The sequence below is a fragment of the Dipodomys ordii genome, unplaced genomic scaffold (genome assembly GCF_000151885.1).
Source record: "Dipodomys ordii isolate 6190 unplaced genomic scaffold, Dord_2.0 Scaffold135, whole genome shotgun sequence".
In the NCBI taxonomy this organism is placed as follows: domain Eukaryota; kingdom Metazoa; phylum Chordata; class Mammalia; order Rodentia; family Heteromyidae; genus Dipodomys; species Dipodomys ordii.
In genome coordinates this window covers 4583309-4611088 of record NW_012267351.1, presented here as the reverse complement: position 1 = coordinate 4611088, position 27780 = coordinate 4583309, and the positions used below count along the sequence as shown (strand labels likewise).

Below are 27780 nucleotides of genomic sequence, written 5' to 3'. Positions count from 1 at the left end.
TCCCTTTGTCTCTTTCTGCATTGGAAATGGATTAAGTGCTCACTGGAAGGCTGTTTTTCCCCCCCCCCCCCCCCCCACATGTACACACCTCTGATGGCTTTGTCAGGGAAAGGCCCGAGATCTGGGCTCTGCTGGGGAGATTTATGAAATGGACGTTAAACATATTAAAGTTTAAAGAGGAAATCGTAGTCCAATTACTATGCTTGCTAATGGCTTCGGGTGCCTGGGGCCCCTGCGGGCTGCCGGGTTTAGAGCAATGGGCTCGAAAAAGGTTCTTGTTTACGCAGCAGCAGCAGCAGCAGCAGCTCTGGAGCTGGGTGGGCCTGGGTGCCAAGTGATCTCAAGCTGTCTGCCTCTGCCCAGGGCAGGTGGGGGGAAGAAGCTGGGGGCACCCACCTGCACCAGTTCCGAGCTGATGATGTGGCTGTTGCCGTCAGCATCCAAATCCTTGAACAGGGACTCCACCAGGAGGCGCTTCTGGGTGCCAGGGTCCCGCCTGCTGTCCCTTTCGCCGAGAGGCTGCCGGCGGCTCTGGAGAGCCAGAAGGACATTCTTGAGGCGGGCATAGCCGGCCATGGTACAGGTGCCACCTGGAAGGAGAGATGGGGTTGTTATAGGGGGCGCTGTGTAGCTCTGGGTCCATTCGGCCATCTCGCTCACAAGCAGTGGCAGAGGCTGCACAGGATGCAGCTACCATCAACGATGAAGTATTAGATTAGATTATAGCTGCATCTAGGCTGTGGGTCGGCCTGCTCTTCCATCCCACACATTCTCTCTGTTTTTGTCTCTGTGTCTCTGTCTCTCTCACCCTGGTTTGAACTCAGGGCTTTGGTGCTCACTAAGCAGGTCCTCTACGACTTGAACCTTGCCCCAGCCTTTTTTCCTTATGTTCGTTTTCAAGTAAGGTCTTGTGTTGAAGCCTGGACTGGACTGTAATCCTCCTGTTTGCTCTTCCCACATAGGTGCGATGACAGGTCTGCACTACCACACCCGCTGTTTTATTGGTTGAGATGGGGTCTTGTCATCATGATTTTCTTGACCCCCCACTTCCCAAGCAGCTGGAATTACAGGCATTTGCATCTACACTTGGTTACATCATCATGATCATCATCATGATCATCATCATTGGATTGAACTCAGGGCATACTTGCCATTATCCCCTCCCTCCTCTATCCCTGCACACCTGTTTTTGCTTTTAGTTTGTTTCTCAGATAGTGCCTCAAGTTAACTTTGTCAAAGCTGGCCTTCAATGTCCATCCTCCTTGCCTTGAGCTCCAGAGTCGCTAGGATTATAGCTGTACAGCACCACACCCAGCCTCTACAGAGTTAGTGAATAGTGAATGGATGTTACATAGTATATGAATACTGGAGGGAGCCTGCCTGCTCAGCCCGTAGATATTTATTGAGCACCTAATACAAGCCAGACATAGAGCGAGTGTCCCATGGAATGGAGAAATTCTTCTAGAGGAATCACAGCAGCTTTAGGAAAACAAGCCCCCAATTGTATCTGTAATAGTTCTTTTTTTTTTTTGTCTTAATCCTACCTCCAAGGCAGCTTTGGAATACTTGGCCTCATAGATTAGGGAGTTTTAGTTAACAGGACCAATAAGCCCTGTTTAAAGCAATTAAGTACACTCCCAGCGCTGGATTACTTGCAAACAAGCCTGTGTACACAAGTCCATGACCAAGAAACAAAGAAGGAGTTTTAGGAAATGAAAGCAGAGGCGTACAGCCCATTACTCTTGGGCCTTTTATCGCAGCCCGGACTTGATGAGCGCCAGCATCAGAATTGCACAGCGTTTTGGCAAATGAGGCCTGTGATGCACTGTGACCTGACATTATTTATCTTGCTGATGACGTGCCACTAAGATCATCGCTATCGGGCTGTAAACTGGGGGGGGGGGGGAGAGGGGAGGCAGCGGGTAGGGGCAGACAAAGGACTCCCTGTAATTGGCTTTGCTGAATCCCAGAGTGGGTGTGGGTTCTTCATCTGTCTATCCTGGAATTGATAGGAAGCAGTGCTGAGGAACAAGCAGCTTGGGGTGTGTGTGTGTGTGTGTGTGTGTGCACACGTGTGTGTGTGTGTGTGTTGGTCCTGGGACTTGAACTCCGGGTCTGGGTGCTGCTGTCCCTTGCCTTTTTTTTCTTCACTGGAGTCAGGTGCTCTACCAGTTGAGCCACAGTTCTACATTCGGCTTTTTGCTGGAGATAAGCCTCGCAGGCTTTCCTGCCTGGGCTGACTTTGAACCACGATCCTCAGATCTCAGTTCCCTAAGTGGCTAGGATGACAGGGGTGAACCACTTGCACCCGGCTGCCCCTGCTTGGGTTTGGGGCCCAGCTGCGATGCTGCCACACCGTTGGATGTGGGACAGGGGGTGTCAGTGGTCTTATCGGAGACCTGGGAATAACAGTTCATTCCACGCGGGGCTGTTGCGGTCCACTCACAGTGGTCTGCAGCAGCTGTAACTGATGAGCCTTAGCTTAGGCTTGGAAGACAAAGAGACAAGGGGCCAGGCTGTGTGTGTCTGTCTGTGTCTGTGTCTGTTTGTCTCTCTCTTGAGAAACCTGCGTGGCTCGACTGCTTTCTCTGGAGCATATTTGTGTTTCTAGGTTTTCTTTCAAATCGGGGTCCAGGGATTCCTGCCAGACACAGACGCCCGGAACCATGTCCTCCCGTATGTTTACTTGACTCTCTGCGAGTCTCCATGGTCTGACAAGAATGACCCTCTCCTACCCTCTCTTGCCTGGGGAGAGGGGAGAGGGATTTCTGGGAGTGCACCCCCTTTTGGGGTGGTCTCGTGATACTACCAAGTCACTCTGTGCTGTGAGATGGGCCCCCCGGCGGGCTGGTTTCTTTGTTGGGGGGTGGGATGAGGTGGATGGAGCTCAGATCTGGGTAAGGAGAGGAAATCTTGCCCGAAACCCATTGGAACGGAAGTGGGCAGGCGAGGCGGGGCCAGACGGGTCCCCGGCCTTCCTCCCCAGCCTGGCCTCATAGGATGGAACTCCTCCCAGCTGCCTCCAGCTCCACACGGGGGGTCTCCAGTGAGACTTTGCCTCCGACCCTAGGGGTGCCGCTGTGGGGAGGGGGGCTGGGGCGGAGGAGGGGGGCGCTCTGGTCACTTCTTGGGCCCTGCCCTTCTGTCTCATCCTTTATAATTCACTGGGAGCTCACAGGCCTCTGGGTTCTCCACCCTGGCAACTGCTGCAGGGGTGGGTGGTGCGCGCCCTGAGTGCCCAGGGCCGGCGTCCCTGCTGCCCGGGGCCGGACCCCTCCATCTTGTGCCAGCAGAGCCGGTGCCAGCAGTGTGCGGGGCCCCCACTGGGCCGTGTGTGTCGCAGATGTGAGAAGGCCGTCAGGGCTGGGGACCCCAGGGAGGGGCAGGCCTCGATGCGCTTCACCCTGCTTCACCTGCCTGAGGCCCCTCTTCAGCCTAGGACTCGAGTTTCCCTGAAGGGAATAAAGCCACCTGCCTGGTGTCACTGAGCAGCCCTAGTGCCGCGCTGTGCTGCACAGGGATGGGGACACGGGGGAAGCTGGCCAGTGTGCGCATTTCTGCATCAGTAGCGCCCCAAGTTTCCTCTTGCTGGGACGGCCCTGATACCATCACACACACACACACACACACACACACACACACACACACACACACACACACACACACACACACACACACACACACACACGCTTACTAGGCAGGCACTCCACCACTGACCCATGCTTCCAGCCCTATTTTGGCCTTATTTTTGAGGTAGGGCTTCACTTTATCTATCCCCGACAGCCTGGGCTGTGATCTTCCTACTTGTGCATCCCTGTGTCATTAGGAGGAAGAAAAGGAATGTGCCACCATGCCCAGATGCTGGTCGAGAGGGAGTCTTGCATACTTTTATGTCTTGCACAGTGGTCTTCCATCTCTCAAGTAGCTGCGATTGTAGGTTTAGGCCACTGTGCCTGGCCTGAGTTCTCTGTGGTTCATTTGTCTTTGGTCCCTTCCCCATGGGGCCTGGGACAGGGGGGGTTGTTCACCTGGTGTACATAGACCAACGTACACAGAAAGCCAGCCTGCATTTCTTCCCTCCCTTCTCCTGAGCAGGACCATTCCCATGATGGGCCTGTGAGTCTTAGCTGGCCTGATAGCCCTTGGTAGGACCCGGCCACCTTTCTGCTGGCCTTCAGTCCCCCTGTGCACCAGGGCCTGTCCAGCCGGCCCTGGCCTTGGGCTTCCTGCCAGCACACGCAGGGCCCTCCCCTTGCTCACAGACCGGGCCTGCTTTGGCAGATAAAATATTGATCAGCCTGCTGAGGAGGCCCGAGTGTGAGCCTATTTTCATGTCAGAACTTGGTAATGAACTACATTTATCAAGCCCCGTTCTCCATGAGAAAGGTCAGCCGCGGATCTGGCTAAGTTGTTATGACACCTCATTAATCTGGCTCCCTCAATAATTGTCCCTCTTCGAAGATTCTAAGGTTCTCCCATTCCGGCCGTACTCCATCCGCTCCGGCCAGGGACACAGACGGAGCAGGGGCGCAAACGCAGGCGCATTTGATTTTTTTTTTTTTTTTTTGAGCAGAGGGAAATAGGAAGCCGGGAGATGGCTCTGGAATGAAGCGTGCGTCAGAGACGCTTGCTATTGCAAAACAAAAGGAGGCGAGGGAGTCTTTGTGGATATTTCATCCGTCACTGGTACCCTGGCCCAAGGCACTGTCGTCATCCAGGCCCCGGTGTGGGTGGAGCTGGAGGTCTCCACAGAGCCAAGGGGGAGGAGCGTGGGTGGCTCAGTGGGTGGTTACACCCTGTCACTCTCAGACCCTTTGAGATACAGACACAGAGGAGAGGAATTTTAGAGGGGCAGAGGCCTATGTCACTGTTAAGACATAGCTCAGGATGTTGGGGTGTTTGGTAGGAATAAAGACACCAACTCAAAAGGAACTCAGCCAGGCAACTCCTGCAGAAGGGTGCATCAAGATCCAGAAATCTGGTCAGCAAGCACACAGAGCAGGCAGGGTGCTTCCTTTTTTAATCCCTAACCCAGCGGGCTCCGCCCCTCTGCTCCCATTGGTTGTGCTCAGGTTCACACTCTGCAAAAGGATGGGGCTCAATTAACAGGCTTGAATTAAACCCCAAGGAGCTCCTAATAGGATGTCTTAATTACAGTGCTCAGGAAAAGGATGTATGTAACTAAAATGTAATTAACAAGGGCCAAGCCATGGAGCCAAAGCAGGACCACTTCAGAAAAACAATTCTCTCAAGAATTTTTTTTTTGGTGGTGGGGCTTGAATTCTGGGCCTGGGCGCTGTCCCTCAGCTCTTCAGCTCAAGGGGAGCACTTTACCACTTGAGCCACAAGGCCACTTCTTGTTTTCTGAGTGGTTTATTGGAGAGAAGAGTCTCACGGACTTTCCTGCCTGGGCTGGCTTTGAACTGTGATCCTCAGATCTCAGCCTCCTGAGTAGCTAGGATTATAGGCGTGAGCCACCAGCGCCTGGCTTCTCTCAAGATTTACAGAAAGGAAGCAAATCGCTTAGATAGAAACAGACTCTTCTCATCATTGTCCACCATGTCAGATACCTTCCCAGGGGGCGGAGCGGGCCAGGGGGAAGAGAGAAGGAAGGAGGAAGTAGGGCTGGCCCCTGGGGGGCCACTCTGGGGTGCATTGGGTGGGTCGTGGGCCACACTCACTGAACTCCAGCCTCTGCTCACCTGGCAGGGTGGCCTGAGACCTGAGCTCAGCAACCAGAACAACATCCGGGCAGAACCATGGAGGGGCCCAAGGGAGATTGACAGGCTGTGACCCTATCCTCTTGGCTGCCCTTAGGGGGTCTGCCTATGGGTGGGCTCCCCTCCCCTCCCCGCCCCTCCTCCCACCCTCCCCCCCCCCCCCCTGCAGCTACCTCCAGAAATGGCAGCCCTGGTTCCACATTGTCCCCAGTCATTCTGGTAAGTGATGTCGCAAGATCTTTATCACCAAAGCAGAAAACCTGGTGTAACCGTCTGGCACCCACCAACATGGTGGCATTCCTCGGGCCTGGGTGACGAGGTGTCATTCCTCGCTCTACTTTGAAACTGCTAAGCTGTGCAAAGAGCAAGACGCATGTTCCTCCCTGATCTAATTTATGAGCCGCCGCCGCCACCACTGCCGCAACTTTTGCTGGAGTTCCGCGTAAAGAGGAACAGATGTTTAACTTGATGTAAATTCATGAACGCTAACAAATCTTTCAGCTGCCATTTCTGGGGAAATTCAATTAACAATAAATGCCAAAGCCAATGGGATTATCTTTCGGATACATTTTTCCCCCCCACTCACCGGCATGCAGTTTCACCGATCGAGTCACAGAATCCTGAAAATTCCAGAGATTTGTGAGGTCTAATGTTTACAGTCTCTTTGTGGTCCCCGGAGCCTCACAGACAAGTGTGGCCCCAAGTCAGGCCACCTGGTGGTGGCCTCCAGCCAGCTGGGGCACGAGACTGAAAAGTGAAAGGTTCCTTGGTAACTCTAGCCTCGATGGGCCTCGGTGGACTGGCTCCATTGACTTCCCGCTACACTCCAGAAAGCCATCTTCAACTTCACTCCTGACAGGCTCATTCCTCAAGCTGGGACTTCTCTGCCATGGCCTAGCTCTCTGGAGACACTTCTGTCCTCTCCCCAGCTACACAAACCTTGAGGAGTTTGTCTGTCCTGTATCCTCCAGACGCAAACTTCTGGAAGCAAGAGCACACAGCCACAGCGACCCCTAGCGGCCGGGCATCTCTGCTTGCCCTCAGGGGCCTATGATCATTATTCAGAGCTCTAGCCTCAACCAGCAGAGAGCCCAGGGCACTCCTGAGTCAAATGGGAAAACGGAGGTCCCGGCGGCAGGGAGGACCACGTGGCAGATCCAAGGTTAGAACCTGGGTCTCCTGAAGCTGGTTCATGGTCTTGCAACGACATGACACAAAGGCCGAAAAGCAAGGCAGAGCAAATCCACACTAAGCCGAACGGCACCCTGGCTTTCCCTAGAGGGCATTCCGGACAGGCCTGGCTGAGAAAGCAAAGGTAACCGGAGAGCTGCTTGGTTTGGGGGAGATGGAGCGCGGGGAGGCTTTTCGCAGGGTTTCAGGTTGGTCTGGGTCCAGATCTCTTGGAGACTCCCACTAGAAATGCAGCTTCTGGCATGCGATGCTACGCACGCGGCCTGTCATTGGATCTCTGGTGGTCCTGGTCCAGACAGATCACGAACCACACTTGGAAACAGTCCTTTTGTGCGAACTCCCTGACAGGCTGGAACGGATACTTAGCAGAGGCTGAGTTGGGACCAGAACCCAAGCCACAAAGGGTATCTGCTCCCCGCCAAGATCCAGAGGTAGCTGAGTGCAACTTTCGAGCACCCAGACCCCTGCTTCCTTGCTGAGTCGGGCTGGCCAAAAAGACAGCAGGGAGAGAAGGGCATGGGTGCTGGCTTGGGGTTTGTCTGGCTGCATGGAACTGTCAGCTTGTCACAGTCAGGGCTGGGTGGGGAGCGGGGAGGGTTGGTTCTTTCAAAGGTCCCCTGCTGGCATTTGGCCAAGCCATGTTCCTGGGCCAGGTTTTTTTTTTGGGGGGGGCGCTGGGGGTGGCTCAGGGAAATGGATCCTACTGGATCCAAGCCCCCCTTCTTCCCAGGGTTCAAAGCGGGAAACATCAGGCTGGCCAGCTGGCTGTGGTCAGTTCCTACCGGGTCTGTTCCCTGGAGTGTCTGTATTTTGTATTTGTCATCCCAGTTGATTGGGAACTTTCTGGGTTGAAAGCACAAGGCTCACTGGGGGACTGCAAACAGAATTTGCATATCTAAGGCTTCGCATCTCCTTGAACAAGTCCACAGCTGCCCCAGGCTGGTGTAGACCAAAGCCCACTCCAACCCTAGTGGAAGAATCTACTTGTACCTGAATTTACAGACCAAAACTAATAAAACAAAACTAAACAACCCCCCCCCCAAAAAAAACCCCTCTCAATTTTCACCCCAGCACGGGGAATTTTTCTTTTTTTTGGGTCTGGTCGTGGGGCCTGAACTCTGGGCCTGGACACTGTCCCTCGGCTCTTCAGCTCAAGGTTAGCGCTCTACCCTTTGAGCCACAGCGCCACCTTCAGCTTTTTTCTTTTTGCTTATGTGGTGCTGAGGAATTGAACCCAGGGCCTCAGGCATGCAAGGCAAGCACTCTACCCCTGAGCCATCTTCCCAGCCCCAGCACTGGGGAATTTAAATGAACAAAAAACCACCCAGATCTTTGTCAGATACATGTGCTCATGAACACCTGGTTCAATTGGTGTTGCTGTACAATCTGCTATTTGACATTTCCAATCCTCTCTTTAGTTCCTAATCGAGAAAGAAAGATTGGTTGGATTCCTGAGAGAGGGCTTCACAGAGACTTTTTTAAAAAATGGCTATCTATCAGGTATCCCCAGAGCAAAAGAATCATGTTTTGACAACCTGAATAAATGCTAAAGCCCGCCGGCATCAAGAACGTCATTCATTCATTTGCTTATTAATGCTTGTGTGAGTAGAGATCTCAGACTCTCACAGGGCTCTCTTAACAATTCACAGATGCCTCAGGGGACCCCATGTTCTGGCCAGAAGCGCAGCCCATGTCTACACACATACCCCAGTGGGCCAGTGGACGAAGTCTGTGGGGACATGGTAGGAGCCTGTGGGCACTTCCACTTTCTAGTTAATTCTGTTGCCTTGGTTTGTAAGGCTTCTCTGAGAAGCCAATAGGCCGGCTCTGTGGATGCTAGTGAGGGCTGCTGTCCCATGTGCACTCTTGGTGTTGTCTCAGGGCTGTTTGCTCAAACACAGCCATTGTCAAGGAGCTAAAGAACCACTGGGTTTTAAAGGCAACAAAGCGGAGATGCTGGGTTTTAAAGGCAACAAAGCAGAGATTCGCTCCTTTCACGGCACTGGGGAGGGGGGTGGGCAGTGCATGAGCTTCAGATCGATGACTCCTCAAACAGGGAATGCTTCCCACATTTTACCTGCGGTAGCTTTGCTGGGCTCAGGGACATTTACTTTAAGAAGAGGTGTTGGAAGGTTGCTGAAAAGTGGGTCTTGGTATAAGCCGGGCTTTAAGCCCTTACACGCTATTTCAGAGAAGGAAAGCCCCAGGCAGAGGCCCTTAGACCTGCAAGCTCCGAGGACTCTCCTGGGGTTTGAAGATGGATCTTAACGTCTCTGACATGGAGGACCAACAGTCAATGCCAGGAACTCTGACGAGGTTGGAGATGGCATCTGGGGGACTGCTCCAGCTCCAGTGCACACGTGGGGCTTCAGGGAGGAGGATGTGAGGGCTCCCCACCCCCCTAAATTTGCCTCCATACTGGACAATCTCAGGATTGGGACAGCCTGTGTGGGGAGCTGCAGAAAACATTGTCTGGGAAACTTGGGCCTGAGCAGAACAGGTAGGTTTTCTGAGGTGCGGTGTCTGCGGAGGCCAGGGGTATCTGGAATGCCTGGTACCAGGCAAGTGGGAAGTCCACGAAGGAAGAGGGCAGGGTGGGGGTGGGGTGGGGAAGAAGGTCCTGGGGTGCAGCAGCCCCGAGAGCTCCAAAAGCTCCCTTTTTGCCCGGCGCTGGTGGATGATCATGGTTCAAAGCCAGCCTGGGCAGGAAAGGCCATGAGACTCTTATCTCCAATAAACTACCTAGAAAAAGCTGGAAGTGGCGCTGTGGCTCAAGTGGTAGAGCACTTGCCTTGAGCACAAAGCAGCTCAGGGGTAACACGGGGCCCAGAACTGGCACACACACAAACATTCCCGGTCGGTCGATCTGTCTGTCTGTCTGTCTCACACACACATATACACATGTGCTCCCTTCTCCCTCAGCCAACTGTGTTAGTCCAGGCACATCTGGGCTGGGTGGCATCTGGGCTGTATCCTCCTCAAACACACTGCAGAAGCAGAGGCAAGATGAGAGTTCGAAGATGTGCTGACTCTTACTACATACCTTATTATTGAGAGATCCACCTCCCCCCCCCTTCCTCCATATTCATAAGTTCTCACAGTCTGAACAGCTTCCTTGCTGGGCTCAGCATACCAAGGAATAGGAGAGGGGGTGGGGAGGGAGGAACATTGCTGGATTTTTTTTTCTGAAGGCTCACCCACACCTGAGCCTGGACTGGTGGAGCCTGAGGCCCATAGCCTGAGGTGCTTTGTACCTGAAGGCCCAGGCTTGGGCCCAGCACAGCCCTGATGTGCTTGGGTATTAGCCTGCCCTGCCTCGGGGTGTTTTTATACCTGGCTTCTTTCCAGTTGAAGTTTGAAAACAGCTACTACCACCACCAAAAAAAAAAAGTGCGTGTGTGTGGGGGGGGGGGGGTTGAAAAATTCCACAAAAAAACTTTCTGGGCACGCGGGGCAAACAACATAGCTCGGATGCCTGCAAGGTGTAACCAGAAAGCCAGCCCCTGCCCCAACCCCCCCACAAGCTGGGGCTCAGGAAATGATGGTGATGATGCTAATGGTCCCGAATAAAAAGCAGCCGCCATCAGTTAGGAAGCCAGTCACGCTCTGACTTTGATTTTTATTTTTTCTCACCAGTGGCGCTCGGATGAATATGTTTGAGGAAGAATTTTCAAGAATATAAGAGTAGAGTGGCAGAATGCTTTTCATTTCTTCCTTGGGTCTACATGGAGGGCAGGAGAGGAGAGGACACTGGAAAACATGACAGATACCCTGTCTCTCTGCTTGTCTGTCTGTCTGTCTATCTGTCTGACACACACACACACACACACACACACACACACACACACGCACGCACCCCCTTCCCCTTTGTGGCACATGGACTCTGAGAACAAGAGGGAGAGTTTTAGAGGAACTTCTTCAGATTCCTCATAGATAGATCGGGGAAACTGAGGCACAGGACGAGGAGGGAGCTGATGGGGCTCCCCGTTCCGCCAGTGGGACCCTCCAGGACCAGAAGGGTATTTTATCCTCTGCGGAGATTGAGCCCCCATGCCGGCAAGGGGTGTCTGGACGAGCTCCCTAACCCTGCAACGTGACTTGCAGACGCCACACCCTGAAGCGCGCTCCACCTCCGGAGATAACTGCTAGCCACCCTGAACATCTGGAGAGGCAGGAACGGACCAGCCCCTCCCAACTCCCCCTGCACGGTGAATCACTGGCTGGGTTCCCCTAATTCCAGAGGCATCAGGCAAAGCATGGGGAAGCCTAGGCAGCGCACAGACTTACCTCGAGGCCCCAGACCCAGCTTCTCCATGTTTCCTTGAACCAAGTGGGCCAGGGCAGCAGGGGAAGTGGGCAGGGGTGGGTAAGGATGAGCAGGTCCCTGTGTGGACAAAAGCTCAGGGGGGCTCTGAGGTATGAGAGGGTGTTCCAAGCCCTGGGCCACCCCAAAGAGGGCAGAGAAGGGGGGGTCCATGTTTTCTAGAAGCTTAGGCTCTGGGACTCATCCCCCCATGGCCTTCCTTTGCCAGCCTCCCCTGCCATTCAAGAGGAAGGAAGAGCTGGGCGCCCGTGGCTCACGCCTGTCATCCTAGCTACTCAGGAGGCTGAGATCTGAGGATTGACATTCAAAGCCAGCCCGGGCAGGAAAGGCCGTGAGACTCTTATCTCCAATGAACCACCAGAAAACCAGAAGCGGTGCTGTGGCTTAAGCAGTAGAGCACTGGCCTAGAACTGAAGAGCGCAGGGACAGTGCCCAGGCCGAGTTCAAGCCCCACGATGTACCCCTTCCCCCCCCAAAAAAGGAGGGAAGGAGTGACAGCATGCATTTCATTATCTATCCTCTTTCTCCAGTGCAGGGCAGGTGCACCCCGGCACCCTCTGACTCCACAGCCTGCACGGATCTCCTGTGAGTTCCCCTGGGGAGTTCAGCCCCGCCATGCTTGGTGGCAACAGAACCCATCTATTGGGCTACACTGAGCGCACTGCGTGAGTCTGTGTTCACACCTGCCCAGCTTCTCCTCATCCGTGGGGTCCACACGCAGTGTGTGCCCCAGACAGAGGGGCCGCTCCTTGGATGAAGGGTTGATCCTTTCCTGGTGGCAAGGCACCGAGCCCCCCCAAGCCGCCCTTGCCTGAACAGCGGCCAAGCCAGGCCAGGGCTCTGCTCCCTGCAACCCTGAGAAGTCACAGCACGGACGGAAGTCATGAGGCCATCCCACCGGGACTCTGGTTCCTGTGGCCCAAAAGGACCGAGGGGACATTTTCCAACCAAGAATTGGGCCTAGCAGATACTCTGTAGCTTCCTTGTGCCCATGCTTCAGCGAGGCATTTTGTTGTGGTGGTGGTTGTTGTTTGGTGCCAGTACTGGGGCTTGAAGTCAAGGCCTAAGTGCTGTCCCTTAGCCTTTTTTTCCTCTGGAGCTCGCCACTTGAACCATCCTTGCATTCTTTTTGGGTAGTCAATTGGAGATAGGAGTCTCATGGACTTTTCTGCCTGGGTGGCTTTGATCTGTGATCATCAGATCTCAGCTTCCTGAGTAACCAGGATTATAGGTGTGAGCCACCGGCACCCGGCTTCCGCTACTTTTTTTTTTTTTTTTCAAAAAGGAGATGAAGTAACACTCCCAGCAGCCTCTGGTTCTGCTGGTTCAATTGAGGGGCACTAGTGCACAGTTTGAGCCCAAAGTGTCTCCAAAGAGTGGATCTGGGTCCATTTATTGGGATTGCCTCTGTCTGAGGCAAACAGCTGTGATTACAGCCTTTAAGGGACTTAGTAGAGCTACTAATGGATCCCTAAAAATAGTGAAGCTTAAAAGTAAATAAAAACAAGAGAATTAGTTGGCATGAAAGCTGGGCTGCTAAGTGGGAACAGTGGTCACATTTAAAAACATCACTGGCAGCTGGGCGCTGGTGGCTCACGCCTGTCATCCTAGCTACTCAGGAGGCTGAGATCTGAGGATCACGGTTCAAAGCCAGTCTGGGCAGGAAAGGCCGTGAAACTCTTATCTCTAATAAACCACCAGAAAACTGGAAGTGGTGCTGTGGCTCAAGTGGTAGAGCACTAGCCTTGAGCTGAAGAGCTTAGGGACAGTGCCCAGGCCCAGAGTTCAAGCCCCATGACTGACAAAACAACAACAATAACAACAAAAACCATCACTGGTATCTTAGGAAAATCATTTCCCCAACTCGGGGACCCCCAAGTTGCAATACTACACACATCTCAGGGGTTTTGATACGGAGCAGGTAGCTAAAGCTGTAGCTCCAGTCTCGAGAGAGCTAACGGGAAGGCCCAGGGAGGCTTGGTCAAGGCCAAGGCCAAGGCCAGCGGACGCACTAGACTCTATACAGCCTAGAAGAAACATTTTCAGTAAGTAGGCTCTTGCCTACAAGGCACTTGGATTTTGTGGGGCCCTCATAAAGGTGTGTAGGTGGCGAGCGTGTGTGGGGGTACATCTGGCAGGGGAGTTCTGGGGGTGTCTGCTTATCATAGGCTGTGGACAGTCTAAGATGTGTGTGGGTCTCCCACATCACCCGTGGGGAGCTATCTGTTTGCAGGTGGATCTGTGGGTGTGGAGCTTTAAATCAGTGCCTCTCACTGGCCTATCTCTGGTGGGTGGGGCGTGGGTGTGGCCAGGGCTGGCCTCTGCCTCTCCGGACATCATCAAAGGGTGGAGGGAGGCTGGCCACGTCTCCTACCCCGGTGCCTTTCTGGGCTCTCAGAAGCTCTGGTTCTTTGAGGATGACCAGTGACGTAAGCTGGATGGGAACTTCTGGGTTGGATCCTGAGATAGCACTGCGGAAGGCCTTAGAGGCCTCTATCTGCTCTCCAGCCCTGGCCTCCAACTCTACATGTCACCGGCTTCACATCTATCCACGTTGTCCTCCAGTCCCTGGACTCCACATGATCTCTAGAACTTTCTGCCCAGATTGCTCCTTCCTTTACACCTTCATCCTTTGGCTACGGGTCCCTCCCTCCACTGAAGTCCCTGCTGCTCAAGCCACATCTGATCTCTCCCCAGCCAATGAGCTCAGCTCAGGCCATTTCTGCATTGGACGTGGCTCTTAGCGGTGCCAATGTTCTCCTGACCACTGCCCCTATTCTAGAACTGGGGAAATCAGGAACACACCTTGATAACCTAGCTGGCCTAGAAGGCCTAGCTGGCCTTCTGCCTCCAATCCTGGCTCCACCAACCTCCCTGTACTCAAAGCTGGAGCAATCATTAGGGACTCCCCTCTGTCCTCAAGATGGGGCCAAGCTCCATCGATGGCCTGCAGTGTCTTCCTCTCCAGCAGCATCCCTTCCCCGCACACACCAGGGCCTTGCCACCATGTTTGATTCCATGAACAGGCTTGCACCACCTCTGGCTGTGTCCTACTTAGCAAACTCCTGAGCATCTTTGGTTCAGCTCCTTGTTGTGTGTTCTCAGGGTACCCTAGGCATGGCTTTCAGACATGCTTGTCTCTGCTGTGTCTGCTTGTCTGCCATGTGTCTCTTAGCAATGAAAGAGAAAGGCAATGTGGGTTGTGGCTCATGATTAGCACTCGACAACTATGTGTCCAATACACAAGGGAATGAATGAACACACTGTTGTATGTAGCTAATCAGGCCGAGATGCCATCTAACCCTGAGCGTTCACTCCAAGTGGACAGCCTGCTCTCTGCCTCCATGGGCAAACCCAGCCCTTGCTCTAAGTCTCCACAGGAGGGGCTCTGGCTAGGACTCGACTTGTCTACCCTGGGTCTGTGCTTGTCCTTCAGTGATGGCAGAGAGTTTTCCCTGCGCAATCAGGAGAAACATGGAGATTGCACGAGTATGGCTTGGAGCCTTCCCTTTTCTCCACGAGGCTCACAGCATAGGCAGGAGGTCTCCCTGCACCTGGGTCTCCCGTGCACCCACCCTGGCCAGGGGTGAACAGATCAGCATCTGTCTGCTTGCGTGTCAGAAATTGATGTCTGCTTCCCTGGCCCCTCATTTCCTTGTCTGTAAAACAGGATTGATTATTTCTGTTCCTGGGGTCTGGGAGAGCCCCCAGCTTGGCACAGAAGATGAACATTCTGGAAGACACTCTTTTGCATTTTAGTGGATCAGATTCCCAACTCGTAGGGGGCGGGCGTAGTGAGAATGTGAGCTTTGGAAAGTTCTGGAAATCTAGGTCTCTTTCCAGAGGAAGCGTCCCCTGAGATTTTTGAGCCTAGGGAGTCTGTGGGACCAATAAATGCTCCTCTTCCTGGTGGCACTGCAGTGACTTGAACACCACACAAAGAGACCAGGATGACAACAAAAACTGCCCTGCTTCAAAGAAGTCATTGACTATTTTGTGGCAGCCATGATGAACTACTAATAAATGCCTGAACCCCATATCACATTCCCCGGTATCTCTAAAGACCCAGGGGAAGGTAGGAGAAGCCATGACAGCCCCATAAAAATACAGTGTGGATGAGCCTCAGACCCATTTTCTTTGAAGCCTTATTGCCGGGAAAAAGTTTCTGGCCCCAGAGAATTGAAAGGCCTATCGTATGGCTATTTGATTAAACGTCCCCGTATCACAGACCACACGCAATTGGAAATCATTATCCCGTAATTGGAAACACATTAATAAAATGATAATGTGGGTTTGCTCAGGACATAAGAAACACAAGGAATACATACACATACACACACACACACACACACACAAACACACACACACTGTGCAGTGTGCCCCCTAGTCAATAGGAACCCACAGCTGCCTGGGTCTGAATCACCAACCCTCTCTCCATGGGGGCCGGCCTTGGTTCATACAGAAGCTTTTGGGGGAGACGCAGGCATAGCCGGGCCCATTGCCTGGGACCTCTGAGGTCCTGCTACCCAAGGCAGGCCATGTTCCACAGCCTGGGACAAATGATGGGATTCCGTCATATCCAAGGTGCCATTTGGGCAACTTCTTCAAGCTAATGTCTTCTCCCAACTACTAGGAAGGAGGTAAAATGTGTGCAGGAAGTCAGACACACATGCACTAACTACTTAAGGTCTAAGTCAAGGCCAAGATCACTGCCCTTCCCCAGGCTGGCTTCTGGCTGGGTGCTGGGCTGCTAGCTCACAGGCCCCAGAGCAGAGCTGGAGTCTGTAGCTTCTTCCAGCACTTCCAGTACATGTGGTCCAGAAATCCCTGCCAAGCTCAGAGGTAGGTGTGTGTGTGTGTGTGTGTCTGTGTGTCTGTGTGTATCTGTGTGTGTCTGTGTGTTACAAGGGAGGATGGGCCAAGACCCTGCAGAGATGAGCCTCTCCCCTTTCTTGTACAGATGCATACAGGTACAGAGCTAGCTATCAACTTCTTTGTACACACTCCAGGTTCTGTCCCGTCCCCTGCTTTTTCGCTTGTCTACATTCCCCTCTGTCCTTCCAGGCCCAGCCTGGAACATTCTTCCGCTAGGAAACCCTAAGCGATGATTCTGGATATGCCACTTACCAGCCATGTGATCTCAGAGTCACTTAACCTCTGAACTTGACTCATCCACAACACAAAGGAAAGCAAGTCTTCCTCATAGTGCACTGTCCCCTGCCCCACCAGGCCGGGTACCTACTCCAGTTGTTTCTCTGATACCCATGGCTTCCTGGGGGGCAGGGGGGGCGGGGGAGTCACTGCTGACTCTGGTAGCTTGAATAGTGCTCACACAGAGGCGGCTGGGTAGTGGAGAAACTGGGATTGCACAAGCATGAACCAAGGGCTGTGGAGCAGGCTGGCCAAAGCGCTCGGAGCCCCGCTGGGGACCTGATAGTGTTCAGACGATCCAAGACAGCTCGAGTCCAAACCAGAAAACAAAATGCGACCTCTGCATGGAAATCTTGGGTCTCGTCTCTGAAAGAGAAGCACTGTTCAGCTTCTGCTGACTCTGCCTCACTTCCCAGGCAAGCTATCACCTTGCTGCTTTGCTATGTTTTTACCTAAACACTGGCTATAGGCACAACACTGCAAGTTGGCTTCCGCTGTGACTCTCGGGGTGCAGAGATCTCCGTGGAGAGCCCGCTGTGGAAGTCCGGCATTGTGTGTGCACTCACACATGCGCGCATGAAGAGCCGTGTGAGGGACACAGAGGGACACACGTGCAGCCTGGCAGAGCGGCTGCAGGGCACTGCTTCTTGGCATCCAAGCATTAGGAAGGAGCAGCAGGCAGAGGAGATGAGGACTATGGGGGAAAGGGTGCTCAGAAAAAGTGCTGGGGTCCCCGAGCAGCTGAGCTCTCCTCCTTCGTGGCTGTCTGCCTGCGCAGGCGCCCAGAGACTCACACCTGGTTGATCTCTGCCCCAACACTTGGGAATGAAGGTGATTTTTTTTTTTCTCTCCAAGCCTGGAATTCTGGCCTCTGGGCTGCTCTCCCTTTGCAGAGAGAAGGAGAGGGAAAAGCAGGGTGGCAGCGCAGGCAGCATGGCCGGGTCCTGTTCCTCCCTCTTGGCTGGTATGCAGCTTAATCGTGATGTTCTAAAGAAGCCCAAAGCAGGCTGGGCACTGGTGGCTCACACCTGTAATCCTAGCGACTCAGGAGACTGAGATCTTAGGATCATAGTTCAAAGCCAGCCGGGGCAGGAAAGACCGTGAAACTCTTATCTCCAATAAACCACCAGAAAAACTGGAAGTGGCGCTGTGGCTCAAGTGGTAGAGCGCTCGCCTTGACTGTAGAGCTGAGGGACAGCGTCCAGGCTCAGAGTTCAAGCCCATGACTGACCAAAACCAAACAAAAACCACCACAAAACCCAACGTGCACAGCAAACTTCAGGTAGATACCAGTAACTAAATCGTAGCACTGAAGGCTCCATTTTCATAGGAATTATGAGAAAACCTGGGCACGGAGAAATGACAATGGGCAGCAATTCTATGACAAAGCCCCCTCTGCTTCACCTCGTCTCTGTCATTTGCCTGGACACGGTGGACCAGTGTGTTAGGAAAACCCCTGGAGTTTGGCCTTTCTAACAGTCTCCCAGAAGTCTCCTGTCTCCAGTTGCTCAGAGATCCCCATCCTGCAGGACGAAGCTGCTTCCCATAACCCTGGGAAACCCCCACTCCGCAGGACTGTGGCTATGAAGACCCTTTCCCTTCTTCTGAGGAGAGGCAGGCTGGCCACCTCCTCTCCGCCAACCTCCCACCATTAAAGATGCTGTTGTCTGTGCTATGGGAGAGGATGATCCCTTAGGCTGAGGGCTCAGGATACCTAGTCTGCAAAACTCCATCTCACCCCCACTGGCAGGTGGGGAGGAGGAGCTGGCTCAGATGTGAAATGTCAGCTCTGGCCACTCAGCTGGCATCTGGGGCTCCCGGGAGGTTGGCTCGGAGGTACACATGAGCAGCCCTGGAGCTTCACACAGAACTCGAACACTCCCCACCCTTCTGGCCCCTGGGGTTTGAGAGTCTCCCAGCTCCTGACACCACCTCTGTTAGTTTTCTGTTGCGATCACAACCTACCCCAGGCTGGGTGGTTTTGCTCACAGGTTTGGAGGTGGAAAACAATCTCCTCTGATGAAGGTCTCTCCTGGTAGCTAGAGGTATTCAATGCCCCAGGTTCCCCTTCCTTCCTTCCTTCCTTCCTTCCTTCCTTCCTTCCTTCCTTCCTTCCTTCCTCCCTCCCTCCCTCCCTCCCTCCTTCGTCATGGGGTCTGAACTCTGGGCCTGGGCGCTGCCCCTCAGCTCTTCAGCTCAAGGCTAGTGCTCTACCACTTGAGCCACAGCACCACTTCTGGCCTTTTCTGCTTATGTGGTGCTGAGAAATCGAACCCCGGACCTCATGCATGCAAGGCAAGCGCTCTACCACTGAGCAACCTTCCAGCCCCCAGGTTCCCCTTTCTACGCCTTCCTCTCAAGGGAACTAACTAGGGTCCTGAGAATCCCCTTCAGAAGACCACTCTCCTTTGCCCTAACGCCACCCCACTGGGGACCAAGCTTCCAGCACAGCCCTCTGCGGGGCATGTCCCATCCAGACCAGAGCACAATGCATGTCAAAACTGTGCTATTGCCAGATGCCAGTGGCTCATGCCTGTAATCCTAGCTACTCAGAAGGCTGAGACTGTGGTTTGAAGCCAGCCTGAGCAGGAACGTTTGTGATAGGCTCCAATTAACCAGCAAAGATCTGCAAGTGGAGCTGTGGCTCGGAGTGGCAGAGTGCCAGCCTTCAGTGACAAAGCTAAGAGGCAATGCCCAGGCTCCGAGTTCTATCACTCTCAGTACCAGCACAAAAGAGACAAAGAAACAACGAATACTATTTGATACATTTCGAAGGAACTTGGACCCTTTCCTTACAGTGTAACTTTTAGACTGGGGACTGTGGTTTGGCAATAGGTTTTTCGGGTAGTAAGAGACATTTTTATTATAGGCCAAGTGCCTGGCTTTTTAAAAAAGATCTGCCACACATGACTCTGTATTGTCTTTCTTCAGGCAGCTACTTCCAATTCAGTCGTTAGATTGTCAATTTCCTCAAGCAACTTCTATTTAGTTAAGGTCCAAAATCACAGTGGGTGGTAATAAATATCAAAGTACATGGTAGCTGAGAGAAGTGGGGGAAAAAAGCTCACCCACAAATCAAATATGATTATTGATCAACACTGAACAGCCTCAATCGTTTCTGCACTAATTCTAAATATACACATACCGATTGGTGTTTTCATTACATAAATACATTGACATTTTCAGCTGAGAAAATGTATCGAGCAATTCAACTTGGCAATCTTTGGAGAACAGCAAATAAATAAAAATACAATAAAAGGCACTGAACAAAACATGTAGTCAGTTCTTCTTGGCCTGAACCAACATTGGCAATATCTTCAGCTGTCTAATGTGGAACCATATTTGGAAAAAGTTATCAAAGCAAAACAGCTGGGCACTGGTGGCTCATGCCTGTAATCCTAGTTACTCAGGAAGCTGAGATCTGAGGATCATGGCTCATAGCCAGCCTGGGCAGAAGAGTCTGTGAGACTCTGATCTCTAACCACTAAAAAGCTGGGAGTGCAGCTGTGGCTCAAGTGGTAGAGTATCGGCCTTCAGAGAAAGTGTCCAGGCCCTGAGTTCAAGCCCCAGACTGGTGTGTGAATGTACACACACACACACACACACACACACAAGACAGACTATAAAGACAAAAAGAGAAACTTGAAATAATATTTTAATCCCTGAATCCTTCTCTCACTTCCAACTATATATTCTGTAGCATTAACTTTTACCTCATTATATTCTGTAACTAAAAGGAGTATCAGTGTCTATTCATTAGCCCCCAAAGTGACATTAAAGGAAGAGCGATATGGAATGCTGTGATGCTCAGAGAGAGGCAAGTCTCACTCAGGGGCTGTTGGTTCAGGTGAGTCACTTCTGCTGTTGGGAGGAGATTACCTTAAACATGGTGGTCAAACAGTTCTCTTTCTTCCCTGTCGGTCAATTACTCAAAATCATGACAGCTTTCAGTTTGCTTACTATTTGCGCAGACCTTTCTTGTTCAGCTATTTATCTTCCCCAGAATTTTTTAGCTGCCTAAAAACAGGACAAAACAAAATGTTATCGAGAGACTGTCCATGTTATTTTTACATTCTACTGCCACGATTTTCTGGAGCCTCAATCTTATTTTGGTTGAATGGAATTATCTTCTTTTCTTGATAGCTTCCCCCCTGCGGAGCTTCTGACTTTGCTCTTCTAACTTGAATGGCCCATCTCCCAGGTTTCTTTTCATTTTGTTTTGTTGGAGATGAGGTTTTGCTTTACGATGTTGCCCAGGTTGGTTTTGGGACTCCTGGGTTTAGGCGATCCTCCCACCTCGGCCTCCTGGGTAGCTAGGACTGCAGGTGTGCATTGCCATTCCACACCTTGGGATATCATCTCTCTGGCTTCTCTCCTTATTGCCTCCCTTAATGCTGCAGTTTTCTTTCATGCTACACAAAGCTTAGCTCTGCTTTTCTTGGACCTGTGGAGCTAGGATTACAGGCATGAGCCATCAGAGTCCGGCTCACCGCCCTGTGAAAATACACTTTGCTTCCAAGCAGAGGAGAGCAAAGCCGAGCACGGGGCATGGTAAATAAAAGCTGGGCTTGCTCTGTGTCCTGGGCCATGGCTTTGCCTAACACAATGTCATCTAGAGATATCTTGCTCACAGACGGGCTGGTTGTCTATCCTTCTGGGGGCACCATGCCAGATTCTGCCCTCTAGTCAAAACCCTGGAGTGCCTGGATAAAAAGTAGCCACACAGAGGCCAAAACATCTCCAGAGAGGCTGGTCTCCATCCCTAACCTGGAACCTTACAGATCCCATCTCAGTTATAAAATTCCAGCCAGCTGGAAGTTCCTTTTCAGCCACTAGCAGTTCCTCGTGGACCAAGGAGTGAATGCAAGGAGAACAGAGACACTGAAGTTACCCTGTTTTCTCTCTACTCATTTGTGGCTTCTCTGAGATCAGTTATTGGCATGGTGATCTACCGGGCCTCTGCCCCTTATTCTGTCAGTAAGCCAGTGATGGTCATGTTGGTCTAATTCTTCCTCAGACAGGCATCATGAGCTAAGGAAAGGCATGTTCTTTGCTCTTTCAATTGGGAAATTTCAGCTACACTTAGAGCTAGAAAACTGATCAGGAGTGCAATGGTTATTTGACAGAGGAAGAAAAAATAATAATCTTGGCCCTTGTACCATCCTGGGGTTTGAGTTGAATCTGGGTCAAACTTGCCAGAAACTCTTTGCTGGTACCAAGGCATTTCTACCATGTATGCTGTGCCCAAGCTGCCCAAGCTGTAGCTTAGACCCCTCTCTAGGTGGGAATACGTTTCCCTCCTCTCCTTCCTTTCTTCTCTGTAGGACCTGGACCTCGGAGAAGGACTCTCCCTTACCAGACCTGGAGATGCAGAAGCTACACAAAGGCCATCAGAGGTGGGTGAAGGGCAGGCCGGTATTCAGCCCAGAGTTCCTTTGCTTTCCCATCTCTGTATTTAGGACAAAAGTCAGCCTCAGGACTTAGCTCTTGAAAACTCAGACAGTCCCCCAGGAGATGAAGGTGTGTGTGTGTGTGGAGGGGGGAGAAGGAGAGAGGGAGAGGGCGCAACAGTACGGTCAGCATGAAGTATTTCAGTATAGGACCCCTGGTTCTTCTGCCCTGTAGCATAGCACCATCTGCCCAGCCCTCCCCGCCCCCTCCCAAGGCTCCACTCCAAGGCCTACTCTATTTTACAAACATAGTAGCCTAGCGTGTGCAATTGCCTAGTCCGAGATGGAAGAAGGAACGTGTTAGCCGCAGCCAGAGACAGCAATGAATTTTACAAATAGCTTTCTCAAAACGCCCATTCAAGTTCACAAATCAGACCCCTAACAACCCCAAATTCCTACATTCCTGGATGGCCGGCTTCTTATTTCAGGCGAGACCATCTGTCTCAGTCTAATCTTGTTCGCGTACTGTGCAAGGCTTCAGACTATGCCTGGATTTCCCAAATTGCCTCCGATTGCAGGGGAGAGAGACCTTTCCTTGCATGTGTCCACTTTGAGAGGGCCCCCAGGTGTTCCTGCTGGAATCCTGGGGTGTCACGGGAAGAAAGGACCGGCAGCGTGTCCAATCCCTCAGTAGGCAAGGAAGCCACGCCCAGGGCTATCCAAAGCCATCAGCAGCCAGCTACGGCAAAGTGATACCCGGTATTTTCCCCCTCCCCCTTTACTGTCCACAAATTAATTTTTCCTCCTAAATTCTTCCCCTATTAAAACCAGACTGGTTTTATAGCCGGGGCAGGGGTGGGGGGAGGGGAGACAAAACAAGAAGACATCAAATTTTTGGTTCCTGAAACTCAAAGCAGAGGCAATTTTCTGAAAACCAGGGGTTTCAATTTGTAGAAGATAGCATTTCAGAAAAAAAAAAAAAAACAACTTGGCTTTTCAGAGAAGACATGGAGTTATGGGGTCTGTAAAGTTTAGTGTGCATGCTGCAGAGCAGAGCTGGCCTAGGAACGGAGGGAGGGGCTGGAGGGGCCCTGAGTTCAGTCAGGTGCGGGCACTGGAGGGCAAGAGGGGCGTGGGTAGGAGACTCTTGGCACTCTTGGGTGTCCCTGGCCTGGGACTCTGCATTCTACAGGTCTGAGCTCATGGGCAGACACCTTCCCACTCCTTGGGGCCCATTACATTCTAGGGCCTCAGTTTCCTCATCTGTACAAGGGGGCTGATAACAGAGCTGAGGACACTAAATGGCCAGGAGGTCATAAGACAGGTGGTTCTTGGAAAGCCATCGGCACGGAGCCTGGCACAGGAAAACGGGGTCCCTAAATGTGGCTGCTCTTACCACTGCTGAATTTTGACATCAGCTTGCTCGAATAAGCAGAAGAAGGTACTCTTGTGTGCGGGTTAATTAAAATACCCAAGTCATCACCAACTTTTCCATAACTGCCACTTATAGCCAGCACACGGGGCTTGTGTGGTTTGCAATCGCCTTCAGTGCCGGTTCTGAACAGTTCTCTTAAGTCTCCAGGCCCTCCCCCCACCTCCCCCCCCAAAAAAAAAGGAAACACATTTTGTGACAACTCCAGTTTTACAGAAGGAAGCAAGGCCCCAGGGCCTGGGGGAGGGGGGAAGCCTAGCACTGTTTTTGTGTGTGGCAGCACTAGGGTTTGAACTCAGGGCCTGGGGCTTGCTGGGTTGGGGCAATTCCGCTGAGCCATGCTTCTAGTGCTGGTTCTTATTGAGACAGGGGCTTGCTTCCTACCCAGGTGCTTGCTTCCTACTTGGATCACCACCCTCCTGTGTTTTGGGATTCCTGCTGCTGGGGTGACAGGCATGCCGTGGATCTAGCTTCCCTCTGGTGAGATGCAAGCCCTTGGCCTTTTCTGCGTGAGCTGGCTTTAACCCGTGATCCTCAGATCTCAGCCTCCTGAACAGCTATTGTTTTTCCTTTTAAATACATGGGCTTCTCCTACCATCACAGGTGTGGGCTGTTTGCCCCTTTCATAGAGACAGGCTGGGCTGCAGTCGGCTCAGCGTTCAGGACTCACCGCGTGGTATGATGCATGCTGTTCACAGCTAAGCCGTGAAGTGCAGTGTGAGAGTTCCTTCCCCGGCTCTTCAGGTCATTTTTGGCAATGGTCAAATAGCTGGACCTGCAGCCCAGGCAGCAAAGAGCTGCAGGCAATGAGGCTAGACTGCTCCCAGCCTGCCAGGGTACCAGAGGCGTGGTGAGGGCATCGCCCTCGGGTGGGATATGCGAAATGGGGGAGTGTGCCACAGACACCAGGTGGGGAACTTGCTGCATGAGGTGCTGGGGTTGCGCAGGGGGTGGGGGAGGTGGTTGGAGGAGGGAGGCAGCCGGAGCCCTAGAGCCGCACAGCAACACATGGTGCAAGTCTTTTCTTTCAAAAGTTGCTTGGAAACAAAATTACATTGATGAGGGAAGTCAGGCAAAGGTGCACGTTTTTCTCTCCTATGTGGAAGTCAGAACTAAAATATAATCACATATAAAAAGGGTGTAAGACCGCAAGCACCAAACCTGAATCAAACTGCCTAATAAAGTATGGTATAGTCAGGGGAGGGTTTCCATGGTGCAATCCTTTTTGTACAATGAATCAACAAGCTAAAAATTGGAGACAGGAGTCTCAGGGACTTTTCCTGCCCAGGCAGGCTTCTAACTGTAATCCTCAGATCTCAGCCTCCTGAGTAGTTAGGATTACAGGTGTGAGCCATTAGTGCACCTGGCTAGGAGGTAGGACTTAAGGGGAGGAGGGAAGATGGATGAAGAGAGGAAAGGTGGGCAGAGAGAGCCATAATACTCATTGACTACATGTGACAATGGAACCAGAAAACTTGAGGGGACAAAGGGGGCTGGGAGTGAGGGGAAGCAGAACAATGGGAGAGATGACACTGATCAGGATGTACGCTGCACACAGATGGACAGGAACACCTTTGTAGAATTACTTAAACAAAATGGTGCTGTGTTACAGTGGAGACTCTAAAGACAAAAATAACTGTACACAGACACACACACACGAAACCCTATGAAATAAAAGGATACAAACTTCACTCCACAGTCCTTTTTTTTTCCTGTACTTCCTCGAACTCAGTCCTTTTGAGTAATGTTAGGACCCCCTCCCCCCAACCCCACACCTGCCGCACAGCGCCAAGTATGCTCCATCTCCTTGGCTCTTCCTTCCTGAGGATCGGAACAGATCCCCACCAACCCCGGGGCTGGAGGTGCAGGCTTGGGGCTCTGGAAACCAAGACAACTGTTACTGCTCTGTCTTGGGCAGGCCCACAGGCCCGGCGGGGTCTCAGGGGAGTCACCCTCTTAGTTTACCACCTGCCCGATGACCCCTGTTATGTAGGGCGATCAGGGGGTTGGTGAGAAATGCGATCAGAACAGAAAAGCAGGGGAAGTTGGCGGTGCGCCCTAGCACAAGTGCAAAGAGACAGGAAGTGGAGTTCGACACACCGGCAGAAGCCGGCCCTGGGGCAGGGGAGGGACAGCAAAACCCTGAGTGTCGTTTCCTAAGGGGGTTTTAGAAAGGTTTACAAAGCTGGATGGCTAGCGGGGCTGGAAGGTCCTGGAAGGTTTCTCAGTTCAGGCCGAAGGCACAGGAGGACCTGAGATAAAGAGGCTGTCATCTGAGGATCACGGTTCAAAGCCAGCCCGGGCAGGAAAGGCCGTGAGATGCTGATCTCCAATGAACCACCAGAAAACCGGAAGTGGCGCTGTGGCTCACGTGGTAGAGTGCTCGCCTTGAGTTGAAGAGCTGAGGGACAGCGCCTAGGCCCAGAGTTCAAGCCCCATCACACACACACCACACACACACACGCTTTCCTCATGAGCCCTGGTGGCCCCGGTCCCTCTGCCCTCGGCTGCCCTGCAGTCACCCCACATCCAGCCCTGCCTTTTACCTCTTAATGAGACTGTAAAAGCTCCTCTGCGCAGGGTCTGCACTTATCCTTTAAGGTGCCCAAGAGAGAACCCGCAGAGACCGGCACGGCCGAATGAGCTGGCGCCCCCTTCCAGTGCCGGCCTGTGCCAGCCTCATAATTCAAAGGCCACACTGTGCCCTGCAGATCGCGGGTCCTCCACACAAACCTGCAGCTCCCGGACAGACCTGGAGGCGCCCGCAGAGGGCTGCCGTGCGTGTGCCGGCGGGGGTGCGAGGAACGCGAGGCCGGTGCTGACCTGCATCTCACGCCTGCCGTGCCTGCTGGCTCCTCCGATTCTCATGGGGTGTGTGTGTGTGGGAACTTTCTGGAAGCCAGAAAGTCTGCTGTCCGCAGCAGTCTCTGGCTGTGGTTGATGCTGAACTCCTGAGGTGGATTTCAGCAGTGCTAAGCTGTGGTTGGTGTGTAGCATGCATGCTTCAAGATTAGTGGCACCTAATCAGGGGCCCGGGGCTCACACCTGTAATCCTAGCTGCTCAGGAGGCTGAGATCTGAGGATAGAGGGGCAAAGCCAACCCCAGACAGAGAAGCAAAGAGACTCTTATCTCCATCTAACCAGAAAACAGCAACAAACCTTGAAGTTGAGCTGTGGTTCAAGGATCATGGTTCAAAGCCAGCCCGGGCAGGAAAGGCGGAGAGTCTCTTATCCTCAGATCTCAGCCTCCTGAGTAGCTAGGATTACAGGCGTGAGCCACCGGCACTTGCTGTCCTGATCTTGTGTGAAGAAGTGGTAAGGACGATGGGATTCTGAGTGAGGACTTGCCGTTCAGGCCCCATGGGGAACCTCAGGATGGTGTGGATGTGTGGGGTGTGCGCTGTCGGGAGGGGGGAATGGGGGAGGGGGTAGCCTAGGACTTGAACTCAGGGCCTAACCACTGTCCCTGAGCTTCTTTTGCTCATGGATAGTGCTCCACCACTTGAGCCACAGCTCCACTTCCAGCTTCGTTGGTGGCTTATCGGAAATAAGAGTCTCAGGGACTTTCCTGCCTGGGCTGGCTTTCAACTGTGATCTTCAGACCTCAGCCTCCTGAAGGAGCCTTGTCTTTGATAGGGAAGAGTCTCCAGTCCTGCTCAGAGGTGTGGGGACCTGAGGCCCAAGGGCCTGGCAGGAGCAGGAGGCTAATTACAACTCACTCTCCAAATCTCCTCTGCGGCCCTGAGCTCTGGGACCCTGCAGGGAAAAGTCCTCATAGCTGCATTGTCTTCTGAAGCAGACATTGGGGGGGGACTACTGACCCCCGTGGAATTAATTTCACAGACTCAGTCTGAAACTCATCTCCTCCATGCCAGGTCCTGGGGACATGGCTGTGTCACGAGGGGCAGCTCCTCCATGGGCCGGGGCACACCTCTGTGGTTTGGGGAGCACCCGTAAGGGGAGTTACCTGGAGACACAGCATAATCAGAGAGGAAAGAGCATGCCATGGGGAGACGTGGTGGCAGGGCCAGGCCCCGAGGTCCAGCCGCTGGGGACGGCAAGCCGGAGGGGACAGGCTGCAAGTCCTGCAGTGGGAACCGCTGCCAGAGGCCAGTGGTTTCCTGATGGGCAGATGGTAGTAAAACTGAATAGAAACTGTCTGGGAAACTTCAGGGGATCCTGAGACTAGAATTCCTCCTTGATGGGTGAATGGGGATCCCTCCTCTCCAAGGCATGGCGACCCCCAGGCTTGCTCCCACCTTCCTTGCCAGGAAATCCCCTGACTTCTCTTATGGTTTTTACGATGTGGGTCCCTTAAGGACTTCCTGTGGGACTTTTATCAGGAAGATGCTGAGTCTTTACCTCTCACCTTGCCAGACCATTGTAATGTGCGTTTGAGGCAGGAGTGATCAGGGAAATCGAGTCTTGGGCCACAGCAGACAAACACTGTACTAATGAAGTGCTTTTTTGATCAAAAAGCACACAGACACTATTTTCTTTGCTCTAAGGCTCATACACTTCAATAAGCTGCAACCTTCCTTTAGTTAAAATGGAAAGAAAGAAAGAAAGAAA

At 52.6% G+C, this 27780-nt stretch overlaps 1 protein-coding gene across 1 annotated transcript in view; it reads right to left on the bottom strand.

The window, feature by feature from the left end:
• Positions 1 to 27780, bottom strand: part of Fstl4 (follistatin-like 4) — a 309447-nt gene that overhangs the window by 78182 nt on the left and 203485 nt on the right. The window contains exon 5 of the mRNA XM_013030921.1: positions 397 to 590. Within this exon, the coding sequence (XP_012886375.1) occupies positions 397 to 590 (194 nt within the window). The remainder of the gene's footprint in view (positions 1 to 396; positions 591 to 27780) is intronic.